The sequence below is a fragment of the Rattus rattus genome, chromosome 7 (assembly GCF_011064425.1).
Source record: "Rattus rattus isolate New Zealand chromosome 7, Rrattus_CSIRO_v1, whole genome shotgun sequence".
In the NCBI taxonomy this organism is placed as follows: domain Eukaryota; kingdom Metazoa; phylum Chordata; class Mammalia; order Rodentia; family Muridae; genus Rattus; species Rattus rattus.
Genome location: NC_046160.1, coordinates 100,767,361 through 100,784,983, shown reverse-complemented (window position 1 = coordinate 100,784,983; position 17,623 = coordinate 100,767,361). Strand labels below are relative to the sequence as shown.

General features: G+C 54.1%; 1 protein-coding gene across 1 annotated transcript; it reads right to left on the bottom strand.

Annotated features, from left to right (window-relative positions):
- Positions 1-3,906: 3,906 nt before the first annotated feature.
- Positions 3,907-17,221, bottom strand: Vash1 (vasohibin 1). The gene is made up of 7 exons (XM_032908191.1): positions 15,614-17,221; positions 10,621-10,709; positions 9,078-9,134; positions 7,848-7,922; positions 6,836-7,217; positions 5,113-5,225; positions 3,907-4,249 (listed from the first exon to the last, which is right to left on the bottom strand). Exons 1-7 carry the CDS (start codon positions 15,965-15,967, stop codon positions 4,177-4,179), a joined length of 1,143 nt encoding a protein of 380 aa, XP_032764082.1. The 5' UTR covers positions 15,968-17,221; the 3' UTR covers positions 3,907-4,176.
- Positions 17,222-17,623: the final 402 nt, after the last annotated feature.

The following is a 17,623-nucleotide window of genomic DNA, read 5'->3' as shown; positions in this document are numbered from 1 at the left end:
AAGAGGTCTAGAGCCAATGGACAAAGTGGTAGGGCCAGAGGTTTTCTCAGAGCTGTGACTGGGCAACTGCTGAGAAGGGACTTCAGATCTTGGTTGCTACGGTTTTCTGAAATGAACTGATTGACAGTGGAGAGCTGTGCCCTGGCTATATCCTGGGAGCTGGGTGAGGAAGAGGCACCTTACAGCTGGATGGGAAACCTGATCCCAGATTAGGGCTAGGCGTAGCCCTTGGCAGCCTGAGGGGCAGAATCCAGGGCCAGGAGGCTTCCTGTTCCCCAGTTTGGTTCCCCTCCCATCTGCTTGGGATCTTGGCTTCTTCCTGCAGCCAATGGGGACTGATGAGGGTGGAAATGGGCCTGGGCTGCAGCTCCCAAAGGAAAGCAGACAAGGTTTCATGTGATTTCTGCCAGCCCACACAAGGACGGGAGCTGGGAGACTTTATTCATTTCAGGGGAAGGTGAGAAAGGAATGAGACAAATTGTACACTGAAAGGCAGGGGTTAATACTGATGTGAGGACAGAAAAATGGCATCAGGGACAACACAGGAGCCCAACAAAGCACAGGGGATGGATGTCCATCACTGGCACAGGGGTCAAGTGTACCCAGATTTCTTTTCAGACTTAAATTAACAAGGAAGCTTGGGATCCCAAAGCACCGAACTGGAGTGAACAGGACTTGACGCTAGTCCGGTGGCGGCCCCACCCACCTTGCTGGAGATGCTGGTGGGAGGCTATGATACCCTGTAGGGTGAACCCTCAACTCCCACTCACACTCCTTCAGAGAAGATCCTTGTCCTTCCCACCTCTAGCTTGTGGGTCCCCACCTGCAGGTCTTTACACTCTAACACCACTGACAGCACGTCAGGGTGGGGCGGTGATACGTTAAGCCCAAACTCATTCCAGGCAGGAAAGCCAGGGGTATAGCCCACGGACCTCAGGGCACAAAACCTGCACAGCTATCATGAGACCTACTCCCCCGAGCCAGGACGTCTTCCAGGTGGGAAGGGGTCAGGGCATGATATGACTGGACTAGACATCAGCCACGGTCAGTTTCCTGAGTCTGCTCCTCAGTACCTCTCTAGGCTTCATCATCAAGTCTGGGGCCATCAGGCTGCTGTTCCGCCCACTTGGCCATGCCCACTAAGGATGAGTGGCTAGTGTGAGGGATTGGGGGAGCATGAAAATGGGAGGCTATGGCGGGGAAAGGACTGGCAGGTAGCTGGATGGTGAGGAAGGATCTCCAAAGCCAGCTTCCCAGCATTTTGACCCAACACCAAGCACAAGGAACCTCTGCCCATGCCACCTCCACCATCCAGCTTCCTCTGACCCCACCTTGACCCTCTTCAGCCAGCAGCCCCCAAGAGTGGGGTAGAAAAGCTGAAAGGCCGGCCTGAGTCAGGAGGTCTGGGGACATCTGCCAGATCCCTGTCTTACAGGAGGTGAGATGAGGTGATGTCATGGATGGTGACTAAGGCCTCAAAGTCCCTGCCTCTGCCTCCCCGGAAACTAGACAGCCAGGCCAGCCCCAGAGAGCACAGCCTGCCTAAGTGGCCGCAGAGGGAAGGGTGGCTTGCTACATATGAGAAAGAGTAAAAAAATTAAAAAAACAAAGCACCACTGTGGCCTATGGCAGCCTAGGACAGTCTCCAGGCCGGAGGCCCTTAGCTTGGGAGAGGTGAGCAACAGAGGTGTGTGTACCCCTGGCCATCAGCTGCTCCCTAATATCCTGAACACGTCAGGGCTCCACCTGCTTCCTTCTTTCCTGGGCCTCAAAGGAACTGGAGCTCAGAGCTCCCGTCCTAAGGCTCTGGGACCTGGAGCTGCTCTCTAATACACCTGACTCCAGCTCTCCTCACACCTTTCTCCCATATTTTGTCATATCTTGGAGTTCCCAGAGACATATAGGGTTGCTGTCCCAAGGAGAAGCAGCTGCATTCAGATCTAAAAAAGATCTTGTCCAGTCTTGCAACTCCTCTCAAGGTACAAGTGTGGGAGCTACTGGGACCACCATCCCTACTCCCTGAACTCTGAGATGGATCAAATAGTGTCACGTCCCTTCCATGGGTCTGGCCAGGGGTGTAGCCTAGGAGAAGGCTATACACTTTCCAAGGGCCCCCTGACCCCAGGAGGAACCAGGCAAAACAAGGGACTGATGAACAGCCAGCTTCCCATGGTGCCTGTGTGGGCCCCAGTGGGCCTGGCTCTGGGCCCAGGGCTGTGGGTGTTGATGAGCAACCACACGTGTCACCAGCGAGGGCATCCCTCCCCCTCCTCATTCCAGCCACCATCCATTTCAGGGCAGGCAAGAGTTTCGCAATTCTATCCCACTCTACCCGCTCCAGTGACCCAGTAAGCACAAACGCGGCCTCTGCATGCAGGATGGGGCCAGGAGGGAGACACAGGAAGTGGCCCTTTCTGCCTTTGGGAAACTGTCACATTTTCCACCCACAGTACAGCAGGAGTCTTCCCGCAACCAGCCTGCGCTCTCTACCCTGGACATTGCAGACTGGTACTCTTTCAGCTCTGGTGATCATTTCTTAAACTGATAACTTAAAAATTACAATTCACCTATTAATTCAGAGCCCTGGCCTAAAGAGAGAGAAAAAGCCAACACCCCTTAGGGCCTGCACTGTGGAACAGTACAATGGTAGCATCCCACTTTTAATGGGATATGCTCTCTTTGGTGGGACACGGTCCCCACCCAGCCCTCCTCTTTGTCACCTGCTGGCCCTGTAGGCATTTGAGTCCCTAGGTTTCTGGCTCCAAGCCAGCCCTCAGCCCTCTGCAGCCTTACTGGCAGCTGCCCAGGCTGACTCCACCTTCTCAGTAAAGCCCCTTAATGGTCACCTCCAGCTGCCCTCTGTCACTTGAAGCCTCCAGCAACTTGACAAGTGCCACCCAGTGCTGCAGGGAACTCGTTCCCACACAGTCCCCACACAGTCCCCACGCAGCCCCATCCTGAACTGCCTCCCTCTGCCCTTCTCACTTACACTCCCAACTCAAGGGCTGGCTCTCCTCCCCCAGCCCAGACAGCCTCTCTCCATACCTCACTTTCCTACCAGGGATCTTGTGCCCCAGGGCCAGGGGACAGACAACTCCTATTGCCTGGGCTTCCTCCTGTCAGTGTCCCAAGAAGCTGCTAAAACTGCCGCTACTCCAAGCCTAAACAGGCAGCCAAGGCAGGGAAGGTGCCCTGGGGGTTTGCAGCCTGGTCTGGTCCTGTTTCTCTAGCAAGTGCTGAGATTATTAGAAGGGGAGAGAAGAGCCCATTCCCACACAACTAGAGGATTCCACTCAACTACCCTGTGCCCAGCCAAGTTTAAGGTCATGGTGTCCCCAGTACAAGTCTGCCTCTCTACAAAGCCCAGCCCTTCTGCAGGGAGCCCCTGGGCTGTAGCAATAGTCAAGACTGGACAGAACCAGCAGATGTGCTAGTGACCGGAACTCTTCCCGCCACGGTCCTCTCCTGGTTCTCCTAAAGCCTAATCCCAAACTGGCCATGGTGAGGATGTGGGGAGGGGACGTTGGGGGGGACAGTGCTGTCTAAAGGGCTCTCCTAGGCTATAGGCTTCCACCTTAGGCAGATGTGGGTTCTGCCAAGTTCCTGATTTGAAAACTAGAACTGCTACCCTGCTTCCCTTTCCTTGGGTCATGATTCTGCCAGGCCAGGCCCGGCTGGAGAGAACACCGCCATTCCTGCACCACCCCACCTTACCCCACTGGCTGGTGAGGCTCACAAATCCTGATCGCTGTTGAGAGGAGCACCACAGAAACAGGCAGCCCTCCTCCCCAAGCCATGCAGTGCTGAGAGAGAGAGAGAGAGAGAGAGAGAGAGAGAGAGAGAGAGAGAGAGAGAGAGAGAGAGAGAACACGAACGAGCACGCGCAAGAGAGCAGACCCTGGCAGCTACCAACATATCCATTTGTCTTTCCCTTCAAATACCTTAAACCAGTTGTAGAGCTAAAACTCCAAATAAAATACTGTTTCTTGGCTCAAAGTTAGGGGCTTGGCTTCATGGGATGGGAAGTCACTTGGGGCTGAACGGCAAGGCCTCCTCCTCGCCTCCCACCCCAAGTCCACCTCATCACCAGCCCCTGCCTGAATGAAGTAGGTTCTTTCGTGCAGGTGAGTCTGGGCCTCCAGAAGCTGAGGAGGCCTGGGGGTGCTGGCATCTGCCTCACACCCGGATCTGGTATCCACTGAGGTCTGGCATGGCTTTGGGCTCTGCAGGCTTCTTCTCCCCTGAAGGCCTGCAGGGAGAAAAGCGGGAGAGTACAGAAGAGGAGCCAGTGGTTACTAAGGAGACAGAGAGAGGGAGGGAGAGCTGTCCCACGGCTTCCCTCCTCTAAGGGGCCCGTACAGCTGCAGCAGACAGTGTGGGGAGTGTTTGTGGAACCAGTGGCCAGCCTGAGGAACCTAGATGATGGATCCCCTGTGGTCACACAGCCTCTGGCTTTCTGATGATGGTTCCTAGACTGACACAGCTTGTGGGTAACGGCTCCAAGTACAACCCAGAATTGACTCCCTACAAAAGCCTCCTAGACCAAAGGTAGGGGCAATGAGCATTTCAGCACTAGAGGTCCCCTCAGCACCCCCTCACTTCACAGCAGAGAGGCGGCTCCAGAGGCACAATTATAATTAAAGCGAGAGCCAGAATGGTATGTGGGGGAGGGAGGGAGTCCGAGCAAGAGGCCTGATACTACTTAAAATAGCAAATCTTGCCATTTGCACACAGACAGAAACCCAGACCCTAGGGTTGTGCTCAAAGCCGCCGGTCCTGGCTGCGCAGCCTCTGGTCATATACAGAGCCCTTTCAGCAAACTTCAGGAGAGCTCAGGGCCTCGTGGGAGCCCCACTGAGTCCGTCCTTCCTCCTCAGTCCATTCTGCTGCCTGCCTCAGACTTGTCCTCAAACCTTCTGGTCAGGCACAGAGTAATGGGAGACAGCGGAGGGGGCTTTTCTTTAGGGAAATGGCACCGAATTGCTGTTAGGCTGCCAACATACAAACACTTGGACCATCATCCCAAGTGTTCTCAGAGCAATGGATGGGAAGGAGAAAGGAGGAGTGAAGTAGAAAGGGAAGGGAAAGAGTTTGTTGGGCCTCCTCCCTCACCGTCTCTCACTGCGGCTGTTCCTGCGATGAGGGCTGGACTGGGCCCTCTGTGGGGAGGAAACATCCTTCTTCCGGTCCTTGGTGGGAGAGGGAGGGCCTGTCCCCTTGCCAATCTGGATAGAGAGGGAGAAAGAAAAGGATGTTCTGAGCTGCCACGTGGCTCACTCTTTCCTGCTAAGAACCACAGTCCCTGGAAGTCATCCCTGTGCAGCCTACACTCCAAGCCTCAGGTGGCCTTTATCCATCTCTGCGTCATCCCTGGCACTAAAGCCACCGGGGCAGCAGATCCTCCGTAGGGCTGTCTACTCCCCAAGGGTCCCAAACAGTACAGGAGGCATCACTGGGCTGTCATTAGACTGAAAACACCTTGAAGAAAGACCTTTTTAGGGTTGGGGATTTAAAAGTGGTAGAGCGCTTGCCTAGGGAAGCACAAGGCCCTGTCGGTCCCCAGCTCCAAAAAAAAAAAAAAAAAAAAAAAAAAAAGAAAGACCTTTTTACCCAGGCTAGGTAGATGTGTCAGATGGGGATAAGGCAAAAGCTGAGCTGAGACAAGCCCTACCAGCCTGACAGTGACTATCTCAGGCTAATCAGATGACAGACTAGAGTTGTCATCTAACCAACCAAACTAACCCCCCAAAAAAACATTAAAAATAAAGCCCCCCCTCCAACCAAACCACCAACCAACCAACTGTCACCACCACCACCAAAAACCCAAACCCAAACCATCCCTTACATAGGTAGGATGGTCAGCCTGCTTTGAGTTTCCTCAGCTGCCTGAGGTATGGGGAGCTGAAAATGAAGCAACATGAGGAGTGCAGTGCTGAGCTGTCTGGGAATCAAATAGCACTTGAGAGAGGAATCTAAGTTCCACCTCTATCTACGACTTGCTGCTGCCTAGAAAACATCGCCGTGCTCCCAACTGTGAGAGCTGCGGAAGTGGGGTGCAGGCAGGTGGGGTGCAGGCCCCTCTGTAATACAGGCCTATGACAGCTTCTACCTTAGGGGAAGACTGTTATGTAGCGGTTTGGGGGACAGGTCACAGTGCAGTAGGGCTGAATAATACAGAGGGGCTGACCTCTCTGGGGAAAGCCCTGGCAGGCCCTGGGAAAGGTATCTCCAGTCCAGGAAGACTGAGAGCCCCCTCACCAATTCTGTCTACTAGAAGCCCATGGAAGCCAACTCCTTGGGATCTTAGTCTACTGTTCTTGGTCCACGAGATTCCTCCAACACTCCAGCACCTGCTGAGTGGTGGGAGAGAAGGGGAGGGCCCACCACCCTGTGTCTTCCCTGTAGCTGGGCCTTCCCTCTCTGCTGATCTCCTGTCCTTCACTGCAGGCAGGGAGCTCTCGACTGAGTCGAGATGCTCACCACCCCATCCTGCCACATTCTCATACAGGCCAGGTGTCTGCTTCTTCCATTCAAAGCACCCAGGCCTGGAGTACTATGTTCCTGTCCTTCACATGTCTAACTGCACAGACCTATGACTGCAGCACCAGCTCACACCCTTCCTACTTCTACATCAGTTCTCAATCTGCCACCTTGGAAGGGACAGCTTCAGCAACAGAAAGTTTTTCGAGTAATGCCCAATCCTGAGTCCAGGAAGATACTTCATCCTCAGGCAACCCCCTACTGGTCAGGACAACCGGGTAGAGGCATGGAGGGGATCCCATGAGGAAGCAGCCGCTGATTGGCACTGGCCCCGTGGACCACTGCTGATGCTAACCTTGAGACGCATGTCTCGAGCATGACGCTCCAGCTCCTTGCGGAAGTCTTCCCGCCCCAGCCGCTCCACATCCAGCACTGAGTGCTTCCATTCAATCTGTTCCACACTGTGGGGGTCGTGGGATACACACTGGCCCAGCTTTACCTTCTTCAGCACATGCCAGCAGCGGCCATAGGCCGCCTCATAGTCCAGCACGAGCTCACTGAGCGTGCGGAAGGCTGGCGGTTTGTACATCAGGTCCTCTCTTCGGCTCATGCCCAGGGCTCCGTAGCGGCCCCCAAAGTTCACCCCCAGCACAATGTGGCGGAAGTAGTTCCCTGAGAAATAGGTCTTGAAGCTGATGGGGAAGCGTTCCAGGGTGGGCATGCTGTTGGTGAGGTAACTGGTGAATCAAAGTGCTAAGGAAAGGGTTAGTCAGGTCAGGGTAGTAATGTGTGTCAAAGCCCTAAATGGCCACCCGCCGAAGACAAACTGGCCATATATACCTTTCCCAGTCACCAGCCCTGACTGGAGTCCTGCAGAGGGCCGCCTCTCCTGAGGGCTTGTCAGTTTTCCTACGTGCCCCTTTGCCCTTGCGGGGCTGGCTGAGAAACCCTGCGCATCTTTTTAGGTAGTTCTGCTTCCCAAACCCCATCTGTCATCTCTATAAATTAGCACTACCCAGGCGTGCCAACACGGGACCTCTCTGCAGCTTCTCCCAGAGCATTTCTTAGAAATGGCACAACACTGTACTCAGGGCTGGAGTTCAAAAAACAGGGTCACCTTGTCCGTGGGATTCAACATCAAGCTACCCAGACGGCCTGCGAAGGTAGCAAGAGGGGGCACTGAGACGAAGACCTCCTTAAGGAGCATTCCTTTTACAGAGACTCCTCCCCCTTGGGAGGCTGCTCCATGTTGGGGGTGGGGTCAATAGGTGTTAGCCCAGGAAGTCCTTAGGACCCTCCCGTTCCACAGCACAGAGCCAAGGCTGGGCCAGTCTGAACCAGTCTCCCCCAGGTCCAAGGAAGGATACATTCCCAGGATCACAGCTTCCAGGCATTTGATTGGCAGAGCCTCTTTGGTCATTTCCTTGGCCAGATCCATCAGCCTATGAGAGAGGGAGGCGGGGTTGTGTGGAGACTGTCTTCAACCCTCACAAGCCCTATTTGGTAAGGAGCCAGGAAGACTAGTGCTAAGATTTGCCTCCAGGCTGCCCCCCACCTCCCACCCCCGCCTGTGTTTCCTTCCCTCTCCCAAGTCTAAAGTCTGAGGGGGGTGAGGAGGCAAGCACTGGGGATCAGGAAGAGGCCTACTGTCTGTCTTGTCTTCTTTCCCTTCACTTCCTCTTTCCTGGCCTGGCTGCTGCTCAAAGACTGGGGGAGGGGAGCAAGAATGGAGCTGGATCTGAGGAGCTCATGCCTTCTCCCCTGGCAGTACGGCTTGGGAGGGGAGAAGCTTGGCGTCCCTTCCTGAGCACAGCAGATATACCTCATCTAGCCAAAGCTCCCCAAAGAACTTGCTAACTGACTGAAAACCCTCTCTGCAGCCTGGATGTAGGGTCTCAGGCAGAGGGCTGTTCCCTGGCTGACCTGTCTACCCCTGAACTTGGAATTTAGGTTATTTCAAAATCCTCCAGGTCTAGGGACTCAGCCTCGCCACTGCTGAGGTCACCCGCATCCTACCAGAGGATGGACTGGGACATCAGCACACAGCAGCAACTGAAGGACAGGGGCCAAGTCTGGTATTAGAGAATGCAGGTCCCACCCAAGGGCTTCAAGAGGGGGCAATTAGTGAAATGGATGAGCAACACAGGTCATTTCCCCACGATGAGGTAAATAAGCAACTTAAACAGCCTAGAACAAGAGATTCAGTTCAAGTCTGCATGCTGAGTTGCGATGGGCTAGGGGATGAGAGGGGCAGGTTTCTTTCTTGTAGGTAACACTATATAATGCAGAGGCTACCAGGAAAAGGAAAATGTTCTTCCCTGCCCCTCCCCCCCACATCATGCCCACAGCACCTATCTACCCACCCCCTGCTCCTTCCACCTCCTTGGGGGGCGCGTGGTTACCCTACGAGCTTAACTGTGCTTCCTTTATTAGCCTTGGGTGGCTATCTCATTGGGATTTCCTTCCTTGGGGCCCCAGGGTAGCACCCTTCCCCCACCCCATGGCTGGCTTTCCTCAGAAAAGTCCCTGCCAATCCCTTAAGCTGTCACTAGAAGGCAAACCACAGAGGGAAGCAAACCCAGTGGCTTTGTACTTACCCCGTCAGAGGTCTGCTCTTCTTAATTTCAAAGAACTGTGTCCCTGTGTGATTGTACCTGGGGACAGTGGTTAAGGACTTCCTGGCTTGGTCTGAACGGCTGTAGGTACTGTTCCCTCAGCTGCTCTCCCAGACCCTAGGATGGCTACAGAATATCTGCCACAAAGCACCCCGCAGGACACTTAGGACTTCTTCTCAAGGAAGAGGGGCAGGGGAGGGCCTGGGGTTCACCTCATTCTCATAGCCCCTCTCCCCTGCTCTTTGGCAATGTCCCCTGTTCCCTGTTGTCTCAGGGAGGACACTGAGTGGGCAGCCAGCCCAGCAGTGCTGAGAAAGCAACCTTAGCTGGGGACAGTTCCTGGCAGTGCTGGGTTTTCCAAACAACTAAGGCGGCTGGAGGGGCCACCACTACTTCCCCTGTGCTGGCTACTTTTATGTCAACGTGATACCAGCTAGAGTCATTTGGGAACGGAACCTCAACTGAGAAAATGCCCCCATCAGATTGGCCTGTGGTGAAGTTTCTTAATTACTGATTGATGCAGGGAGGAGTCCCAGCCCATTGTGTGTTGGGCCACCCCTGGGCTAGTGGTCCTGGGCGTTCAAAAAAACAAACTGTATTAAACACAAGGAACAAACAAATAAGGGTCCTAGGACCAGGTTAGAGAGATGGCTCAGTGGTTAAGAGCACTGGCTGCTCTCCCAGAGGTCCCGAGTTCAAATCCCAACAACCACATGGTGGCTCACAACCATCTGTAATGAGATCTGACGCCCTCTTCTTGTTTGTCTGAAGACAGCTGCAGTGTACTTATATAAAATAAATAAATGAATACATTTTAATTAAAAAAAAAAAAAAAAGGAGGGGTTGGGGACTTAGCTCAGTGGAAAAGCACTAACCTAGCAAGCCCAAAGCCAAGGGACAAGCCCCAAGCCCGAAAAAAAAGAAAAGAAAAAAAAAAAAAAAAAGGAGCAGGACCCAGGACAGAAGCTCCAGGGGACATGTACACACACACACACACACACACACACACACACACACACACGGGGGTGTCAGACAGACAGAGAGAGACAGAGACAGAGAAAGCACACGAGCACACGTGTATACACACACACACACACACACACACACACAAACACGGGTTCAGACACAGAGAGAGAGAGACAGACAGACAGACAAGACACCGGGGGTGTCAGACAGACAGAGAGAGAGACAGAGAAAGAGAGACTTGAGCACGTGTATGTATACCCACACACAAGGGGGGGTTACACACACACACACACACACACACAGAGAGAGAGAGAGAGAGAGAGAGAGAGAGAGAGAGAGAGAGAGAGAGAGAGAGAGAGCACGCACGCCTGGCGAAGCTGAAGCTGGATCAAGTCCAGCACTCAGACACAGCCTCAGCCGTTCCAGGGAGCAACGATGCCAATGAATAGCAGCTCTGATTTTGGGAGGGAGCTGGCCCTGCTGATCCCTCTCCAGGCCCCCATCTGATCTTTGGTGTTGTCACTAAGTGGTAGCCACAGCTCTGGCCCCAAGAGGATACTGCAGCTCCCTGATGTAGCGCTGCACGGCTTCCAGGCGCTCAGGGATGGGCGTTGTCGGCTGGAAAGTAGGCACACTTGGTATGGGAATCTAGGGACAGATGGAGAAATGTCTCTGTCACGTGGAGAGGCACACCCTGGAGCTTCCAGCCCCCCAGCAGCAACACCCTGGGGAGCCTGGGGAGGTTCCTATTCTGAGCCATTTCCCCTGGGAATCCCCTCTTCCTAAGCCTCCTCCCAGGGGCCTAGCTCAGCCGTCCCTAACACCTGACTGCACTTCTAATGGGGAGCTTATGTTGACCATGGAATTTCATGCTATTAAGTAATTTTAGAAAGCACTGGAGGATCCATCAACTAAATTTAAAATATACACTAATCAATGCTGAATGAGAATGTCTGTATTGGGATTAATTTTCGGGGTTCACTCTGGTCTATGGCTTGGATGTGGCAAAGGTGTTGAGACTTTGTTCTTGGGTTGGTAATGTTGCGTGGGCTCTAAATGAAGGTATCAGGGAACTGGAGGTGTGCCCTTAAGATAGGAAGAAGGCAGTTCTCAAGGTTGTCATCACAGGGGTAATATACAACTCCCCTTTCTTCTGGCTTCTTGTTTCCAGTGTGATCTGTCTCTCCAGGCCCCTGTCATGATCCCACCCGTCGCTATTAGACCTTACCCCAGTCAGTCCCCAAGGCTGCAAGCTAAATTCTTCATAACTGTCCTGCCTCAGGTGTTTTGTTACAGCAACAAAAACCAGACTAATACACTCTGGCTCGAGGACTAGACTAAAACTGTTTTTCTCAGTGTTCCATTCTACCAGGTGGTACCCTATGCTAGGATCTGTCCTGGACAGGTGGCTATGACCTCAGCAAGGGGTGTCATCCACCTCACTGGCATGACAGGTGTGCCAGGGCTTCCAAAGCACCAACCTGAATGGTCAAGGGGTCCCAAGTGGCAGTGGGACAAGGGAACAGATTATGGGTCAGGTCTTACTTCAAATGCCCTTTTCCCATCCACTCCCTGAGCAGCCTGTTCCTACCCTTTCCCAGTAGGTTGCCACTTGACCATCCAAGGCCACTCAGAGCTTGACCTTGCCCACCTAGCTGCCAAAGTAAGGGTAGGAGTAAACAGAAGGGGTATCAGGTATCCTGTGTATGCTCAGGGTGGGGCTCTGTGGAGGAGGAAGGGCTCATCCTTGGTAGGGTGGGCCCACAGAGGATTTTTAAATCAAACAATTGCTTTTTATATCAATAAAAAAAAAAAAACAACGGTCATAGTTGTGGCTGGGTCTGATCAGGAAAGGAAGTAACACACAGTTTATCACCACACACTTGTCTCTGGGGTGCTTTGACCAGGGCAGTGTCTCTAGTAGATACTGCCTCACTCCATTCCACAGGGCGGAGATCAGGGAAGATGTCTAGCATGTCTTTCTAACCTCTCCTCTCCCCAGGGCCCTTTGCTTCCCGTCTAGGCGGTCTCTAGCAGCCTGGAGAGGTTATTTCCCCTTTTACACCATTCCCATCTTCTAATGGGCCTTGCCTTGTTACTTACAGCCACCAGCAGGAGACACGCTCAGGATGGGTCCTGCCTTCACTTGCCTGACCGCTCTGTGCCAAATGCACAGAACTGTTCAAGGGGCTGGCTGGCCATCCTGGTCAAGGGTATGCATATCCACCCAAGTCACCTGGGGGGGCATTCTTAGTGTGACAGAGTCACCCCCTCTTGATAAGTAGATCTCAGCAACTGGAGCTGGGTAACCAAACCCACCGACTCATGAGCCATTCTGTACAGGGAAGGAGCCATAGCAGAACCACTTGCCAAAGGTCAGAGATTTGGGAACAGACTCAAGCCAGGAATGGGGGCGGGGGGTACCCACAAAAGCATCATGCCACACAAAGGGCCTGGCAAGAAGGCCACCGTGAAAGAAGAGTCAGAAATGACCTAGGATCCCATGCGTGGCCTTGGAAGCTACCTTACCAGGGCAAAGCCAGGTCCAAGAACTGGACGGTCCGGGGTTCCTGTGGGGCAACCCCACAGGAAGATTTAATGAGGAACAGAGCAGACAGAACCGGCCATGCTGTGGAATCCAGCTCCTGATTTCAGGGGAGCTCCTGGACAATGGTGCCTCAGATGTCTCACAGGGGAATGCACCTCAGTCACAAAAGGGTGGTAAGGGAACCCACCTTAGCAGGCATCATCAAGCTGTTGCAAGCGACGCTTCAGGACACCGTCTAACACCTGGCTACAGATACGTGCCAAAGACTGCTCAGCACACACTGCCCTGGGCTATCTGGCCCTCTTCAGATGCCTGGATTCCCATCTGCAGGTGCTCGGTGGCCAAAGCCACAGTTAGGCCTACAGCAGCCGGGCTGGGTAAATGGTTGCTGGGCATTCGAAGGGGACGGCGGCTGGGACACGGCTCCTTATGTGGAAGCACAGCCTGCTGCTGGCTTCTGGGTCCCTGTAGCAACTGCTATGTTTGACATCGCTCTTGCAGAGGCTGCAAGCACCTGTGGCTCGCTGCGTGCCCAAGCTGTGCACCACTGGGGACCTATTAGATGCTCACCCAGTGAGGTGTTGCACGCTTTCCGCCATCAGTTCACCTCAGTATCCTCATGAAATGGGCATTGCCATGGATCCACTGACAGCTGGGCATGCTGAGGGGCGAGGACACAGCCTCCTCTTATAAGTAGTTACGAGATAGCAAGTTACAAGATAGTAAAAGCCAGGGCATGGCTTTTACTGCACTGCCCGGCTGCTGTGGATCCAGCTTCCTGCAGAGACTTAGCCAGCAAAACTCAGGGAAGGAAGGTGGGTCGAGTCACAGGAAGCTGTAGCAAAACAGGGGAGGGGGAAACGCACCCCAGCCCCTCCCGGCAGCTGTCACAGATGTGGTGTTCCCATTTCTCTTCCTCTCCTGTAAAGATGCCCGAGTATGGATGGATCACGGTGTGAGAAATCTCCTAAAGTTAACATTTAGCTCAAGCAGTCTGTTAAGGCCTTGTGTATTCTAAGAAACCCTTCCAGGGCCCATCACAGGACAGTGTGACCTCTGCAGCAGGTCACATGGGACAGGTCAGGGTCAGGACTTTCCGCAGCTCACAGTATGACACCCAATATTGCTGCTCTTCTCCATAGCTTCTGGGGCTCCTCCACATCCCCTGCACCCTAACGGTTCCCTGAGCCAAAGTAACAGCTGAGCGTCGCGCTTCCCCACTTCCTCCACCTGAGACACTTTCCTAAAGGCTCAAGACGAGGTTTCAGAATTTCTGAAGCCTCTCATAAAACTCCAACTCCCTACTCTCCTGTCTTCATACTCTCCTCCCCAATGAACAGCTTCATTCATTCAAACATGTCCTTTCCGAGCACGAAGCCTGAGGATAACATTAGTGACTGATCTCTACCGAAGACACTGATGGCCTGAGTCCTCCAAAGCACTGACCATCCTGCCACCCTCCCATGGTCCAATTCAGACAGAACCAAGAGGGCCACACACTGTAGAGCATGTGTGTGACTCTGGGCTCAACAGTCAGATGCTCTGAATGGCATTTCATCTCTCTCCTCCCAACAGTCAGATGATTAGCACATAGTTTCTCACCTCACCTCCACTACCAACCCATTTTACAGATGGGAAAGCTGTGACTCAAGCAGGCTGGGGGTGGGGGCGGTTCGAGGGGTACTGCCTTGAGCTCACCTGGGGAAGGTAGGTGATCCAAAACAATACCCCATAACCACAATGTCACACTTCCTTATTCAAATATTTAAAAATCAAAGCTGGATCCCCGGATTTGTGTTTTAGAATGTTCTGCACAGTGTTCACTTTAAGGCTAAGACAGCAGAAACAATGTCCAGTTTCAGATTAGCTAAATGAATGAGGAGACGATGATGTAGCTGTTCAGAATCAGCCTAGCTCATTCCCCCTGGGAAACATTAGGCAGCAGAGCTCAACCTTCGACCTCAGATTATCTCTTCCCCAAAACATTTTTTATTTCCCTCATGATTCTAGCAATAAACCAGCAAAAGAAAAACAGGCCTGGTTTCTGTTTCTCAGTGACTATTCTCCCTCTCTTCCTTCAGGACTAAACCTTAGGCTCTGACTTCTGACCAGTGGCCTTGGTACTTGGAGCAGTGCTTCTTTGGACTGAACCATGAACATTAAATACATACGCACACGCGCGCACGTGTGCACGCACACACACACACACATATGCACACACACAAGCACACATGCTCTCGTGTGCCTGTACATTTTTAGTATAGTACTGCCCAGCACAGCACATCCCAAATGTCCTCTCATTTAGCAAACGCACCAAGGGTCCACCCTGTGCCAGGCACACAGGAGACCTTGAGAAGACAGAGATGAATGAGACAGAGGCTCTCCTTGCTCAGCGGCCCTATGGAGGCACTGTTGTGGTGGATGAATTCTAGTCGATGCAGGAGAATAACATCTCTTCCCCACAGGGTCACTGCTAACACCACTGAATCTGGTGACCACCAGGGCCGAGCAGATGGCATCCCAAGATTTGGTGTGGGAATCCCAACTCCATTTCCCACGTACTTTTGGGCTTCACATCTTAAGTGGGGAACCCGGACTGCACTTCCTTTGGAATGCTGTTTGCCAAACTCAGTAGATAACACAGGAAAGTGTTTTCTCATCCTACAAAGCCCTGCACTTTCCCAGACAGTCACCATTAGCCTCAGAGTTTTCTGGCTTCTAAGTGTTCTGAGCCAAAGAGATGCCAAGCCACATCAGTTCTTGAGTTCATCTGTGGTCCTGCTCAGAAAGCCAGGGGGAGAGCCTCTTGGAGAAAGGGAATTGAGCCTCCCCCACCACATGACTCTAAAAGCACTGGGAAGAAAGTTCTAAACAGGTGGCACCTACCTACCTGTCCCTTTAAAATCTTACCTCAATAATGGTCCCTCTACTTCAACCATCAGTTACTTTCTTAGCTCCAATGTAAATAAAACTCATCTTTGTGCCTGGCCTCTCCATGTCTTACCTTGGGCAGGTCGGTAGCCCCACGGATCCGCAGGGCCACCTTCTCTCCATCTGGGTGGATCTTGGCCACATGCTTCCACATCCTTTCCCAGGTGGCCTCGTCCACTGGCAGTCCACCTCGGTTGATGAAAAAAGGGACACCTCCATCTCGTAGGTCCTCGTCCCCTTCCTCTTCGGGCTCCTCGTCTCTCTGTGCAGAGGCCCCTTCGGTGGTCTCCAAACATTTAATGCCAGTGTGGGCAGCGGCAGCAGCAGCAGCAGTGGCGGCGGCAGCAGCAGCGGTGGTGGCGGCTGTGGCTGCGTTCAGGGATGCACCGCTGCTGCCACTTGGGACCACCTTCTTTCCCCCTGGCATCCCTAAATCCTCAACGGGGGTGGGAGGATGATCAGGAGGCGGAGGGGCGGGGAATAAGTGCCTCACAAGAGGCCTCCCACACACCCGCTATAGAGATAACACATGGTCAAACAGTGCCTGGCCCCTTTAAGAAACCAGGGCGTGGCTCCTGTACAATAAAATACCATTTGGTAAGAATCAGAGCATCAACCTGGAGTGATGGCCAGGTGGGTTGCCCAGGGTCGGCCTTGTTCTGTTTGGAAAACAGGATAAAGAGAACACACCCCAACTTGGCAGCCTGTACAAATCACCCCCGTTTGGCAGCGAGAACAATGACCCACAGCGATCTAGGATGGCCGAGAGGAGAAAAGTGGGGGTCGAGGTGGGGAGACTGAGGCCAGACAGCTTAAGACCTGCAGCTATGCCAAAAAGGCGGGCCAAGACACCGGTGCCCACTCCCAGTTTTGGAGAGAACAAATTCCTCTACCAAATTCTTGCTCACTCACACTGGCGCGAGCCGAGGGAGCCCGCGTGAGCTCCGAGTCTGGACCACAGGGGCCAGGGATTCAAGGGCAGAGGGCGATGCACGGTGTGACTTCTCTGTCGCGACCCTCCGGGGAGCTAAGACTCGCAGCTGGTGGGGCGGGGAGGGGGCGCGCGCCGCCGCGCACATTCCAAGCCTGCCTCACTCACAAAGTGGGGCTTTGTCTGGGTCTCCTAGCCCCTAGCCCCGGGGAGAAGCAGTGGAGAGGGCGGGAGGGGAAGGGCGCGGCGGGGAGGCGAGGGCTAGGGGCGCCCGGGCCTGGCGATCCCGGGCCTGGCGCGGCTCAGCGGGGGTACCGGGGGCACCTGGCGCGGAACGGTCTCAGCCGAGCCAAAGCGGGGCGCGGAGCCCCAAGCTCAGCCATCGTGGAGAGCGGTTCGGGCGACGCTCGGGGACCGGGCTGAGGTCACTGAGCGGCAGGCTTCAGCCGCAGCTTCGCTGCTGGCCACCAACTGCAGCATGAGCGGGCAAAGGATGCTGCGCTAGGGCTCCCGCGGCCAAGCTGAGCGAGGCTGGGCGTGCAGGGCGCGAGCGCAGGTCCTCAGGCTCCGCCCGTGGCGGCGGCTGGAATCGACTGACAAAGCCCAGGCGGGCGCGGGTGCGTGGATCCCCGGGGAGAGCAACAGCCTGAGAAGGTGCAGCCCATCGGCCGATCGCTGCGTCCCGGTTCGGCGAAGCAGAAGCCACCGCGGCCGCCTGCCGGGTCCCCAGCCCTCCCGCCGCCCACCCGGCTTGACTTCGGCTCGCGCCGCGCATGCGCTCCGTCCCCCCCTTAAAGGGCCAGCGTGTTCCCATCCGGTCGTCCTCCTGTTGCCACCACCCCTGGACCCCCCAGCTAGAAGTTATTGCAGGGATGCCTTGGTTCTTTCGCTTCTCACCTTTCTCTCAGGGCGCTGAGAATTGCAGAGCTGCGGAGGAAGTTTACAACCCGCCACACAGTGCAAACCCCTGGGGGATTCCTAGAGCGGAAGGAATTGTGGTGGTCAGTTGGGAGTTTCCTGAAAGGACACCTCAGCTGTAGAAGCAAGACCCGAGTTCTAGATAGCGATTATGCCTGTCTTCCTTTGGGACTTCCAGCAAATCCTCCCCTTTGCAGGCCTCAGTTTCCCCATCTGTCAACCGAGAGATCACAC

What these genes read in the sequence shown, in the direction of transcription:
- Vash1 (XM_032908191.1), bottom strand. Translation starts at nt 15,967, where the DNA reads ATGCCAGGGGGAAAGAAGGTGGTCCCAAGTGGCAGCAGCGGTGCATCC. An exon ending in AAGAGCAGACCTCTGACGGG is followed by an intron (nt 7,923 to 9,077) that starts GTAAGTACAAAG and finishes CCTCTCTCATAG; the next exon opens with GCTGATGGATCTGGCCAAGG. An exon ending in CTCGAGACATGCGTCTCAAG is followed by an intron (nt 5,226 to 6,835) that starts GTTAGCATCAGC and finishes CTCTCTATCCAG; the next exon opens with ATTGGCAAGGGGACAGGCCC.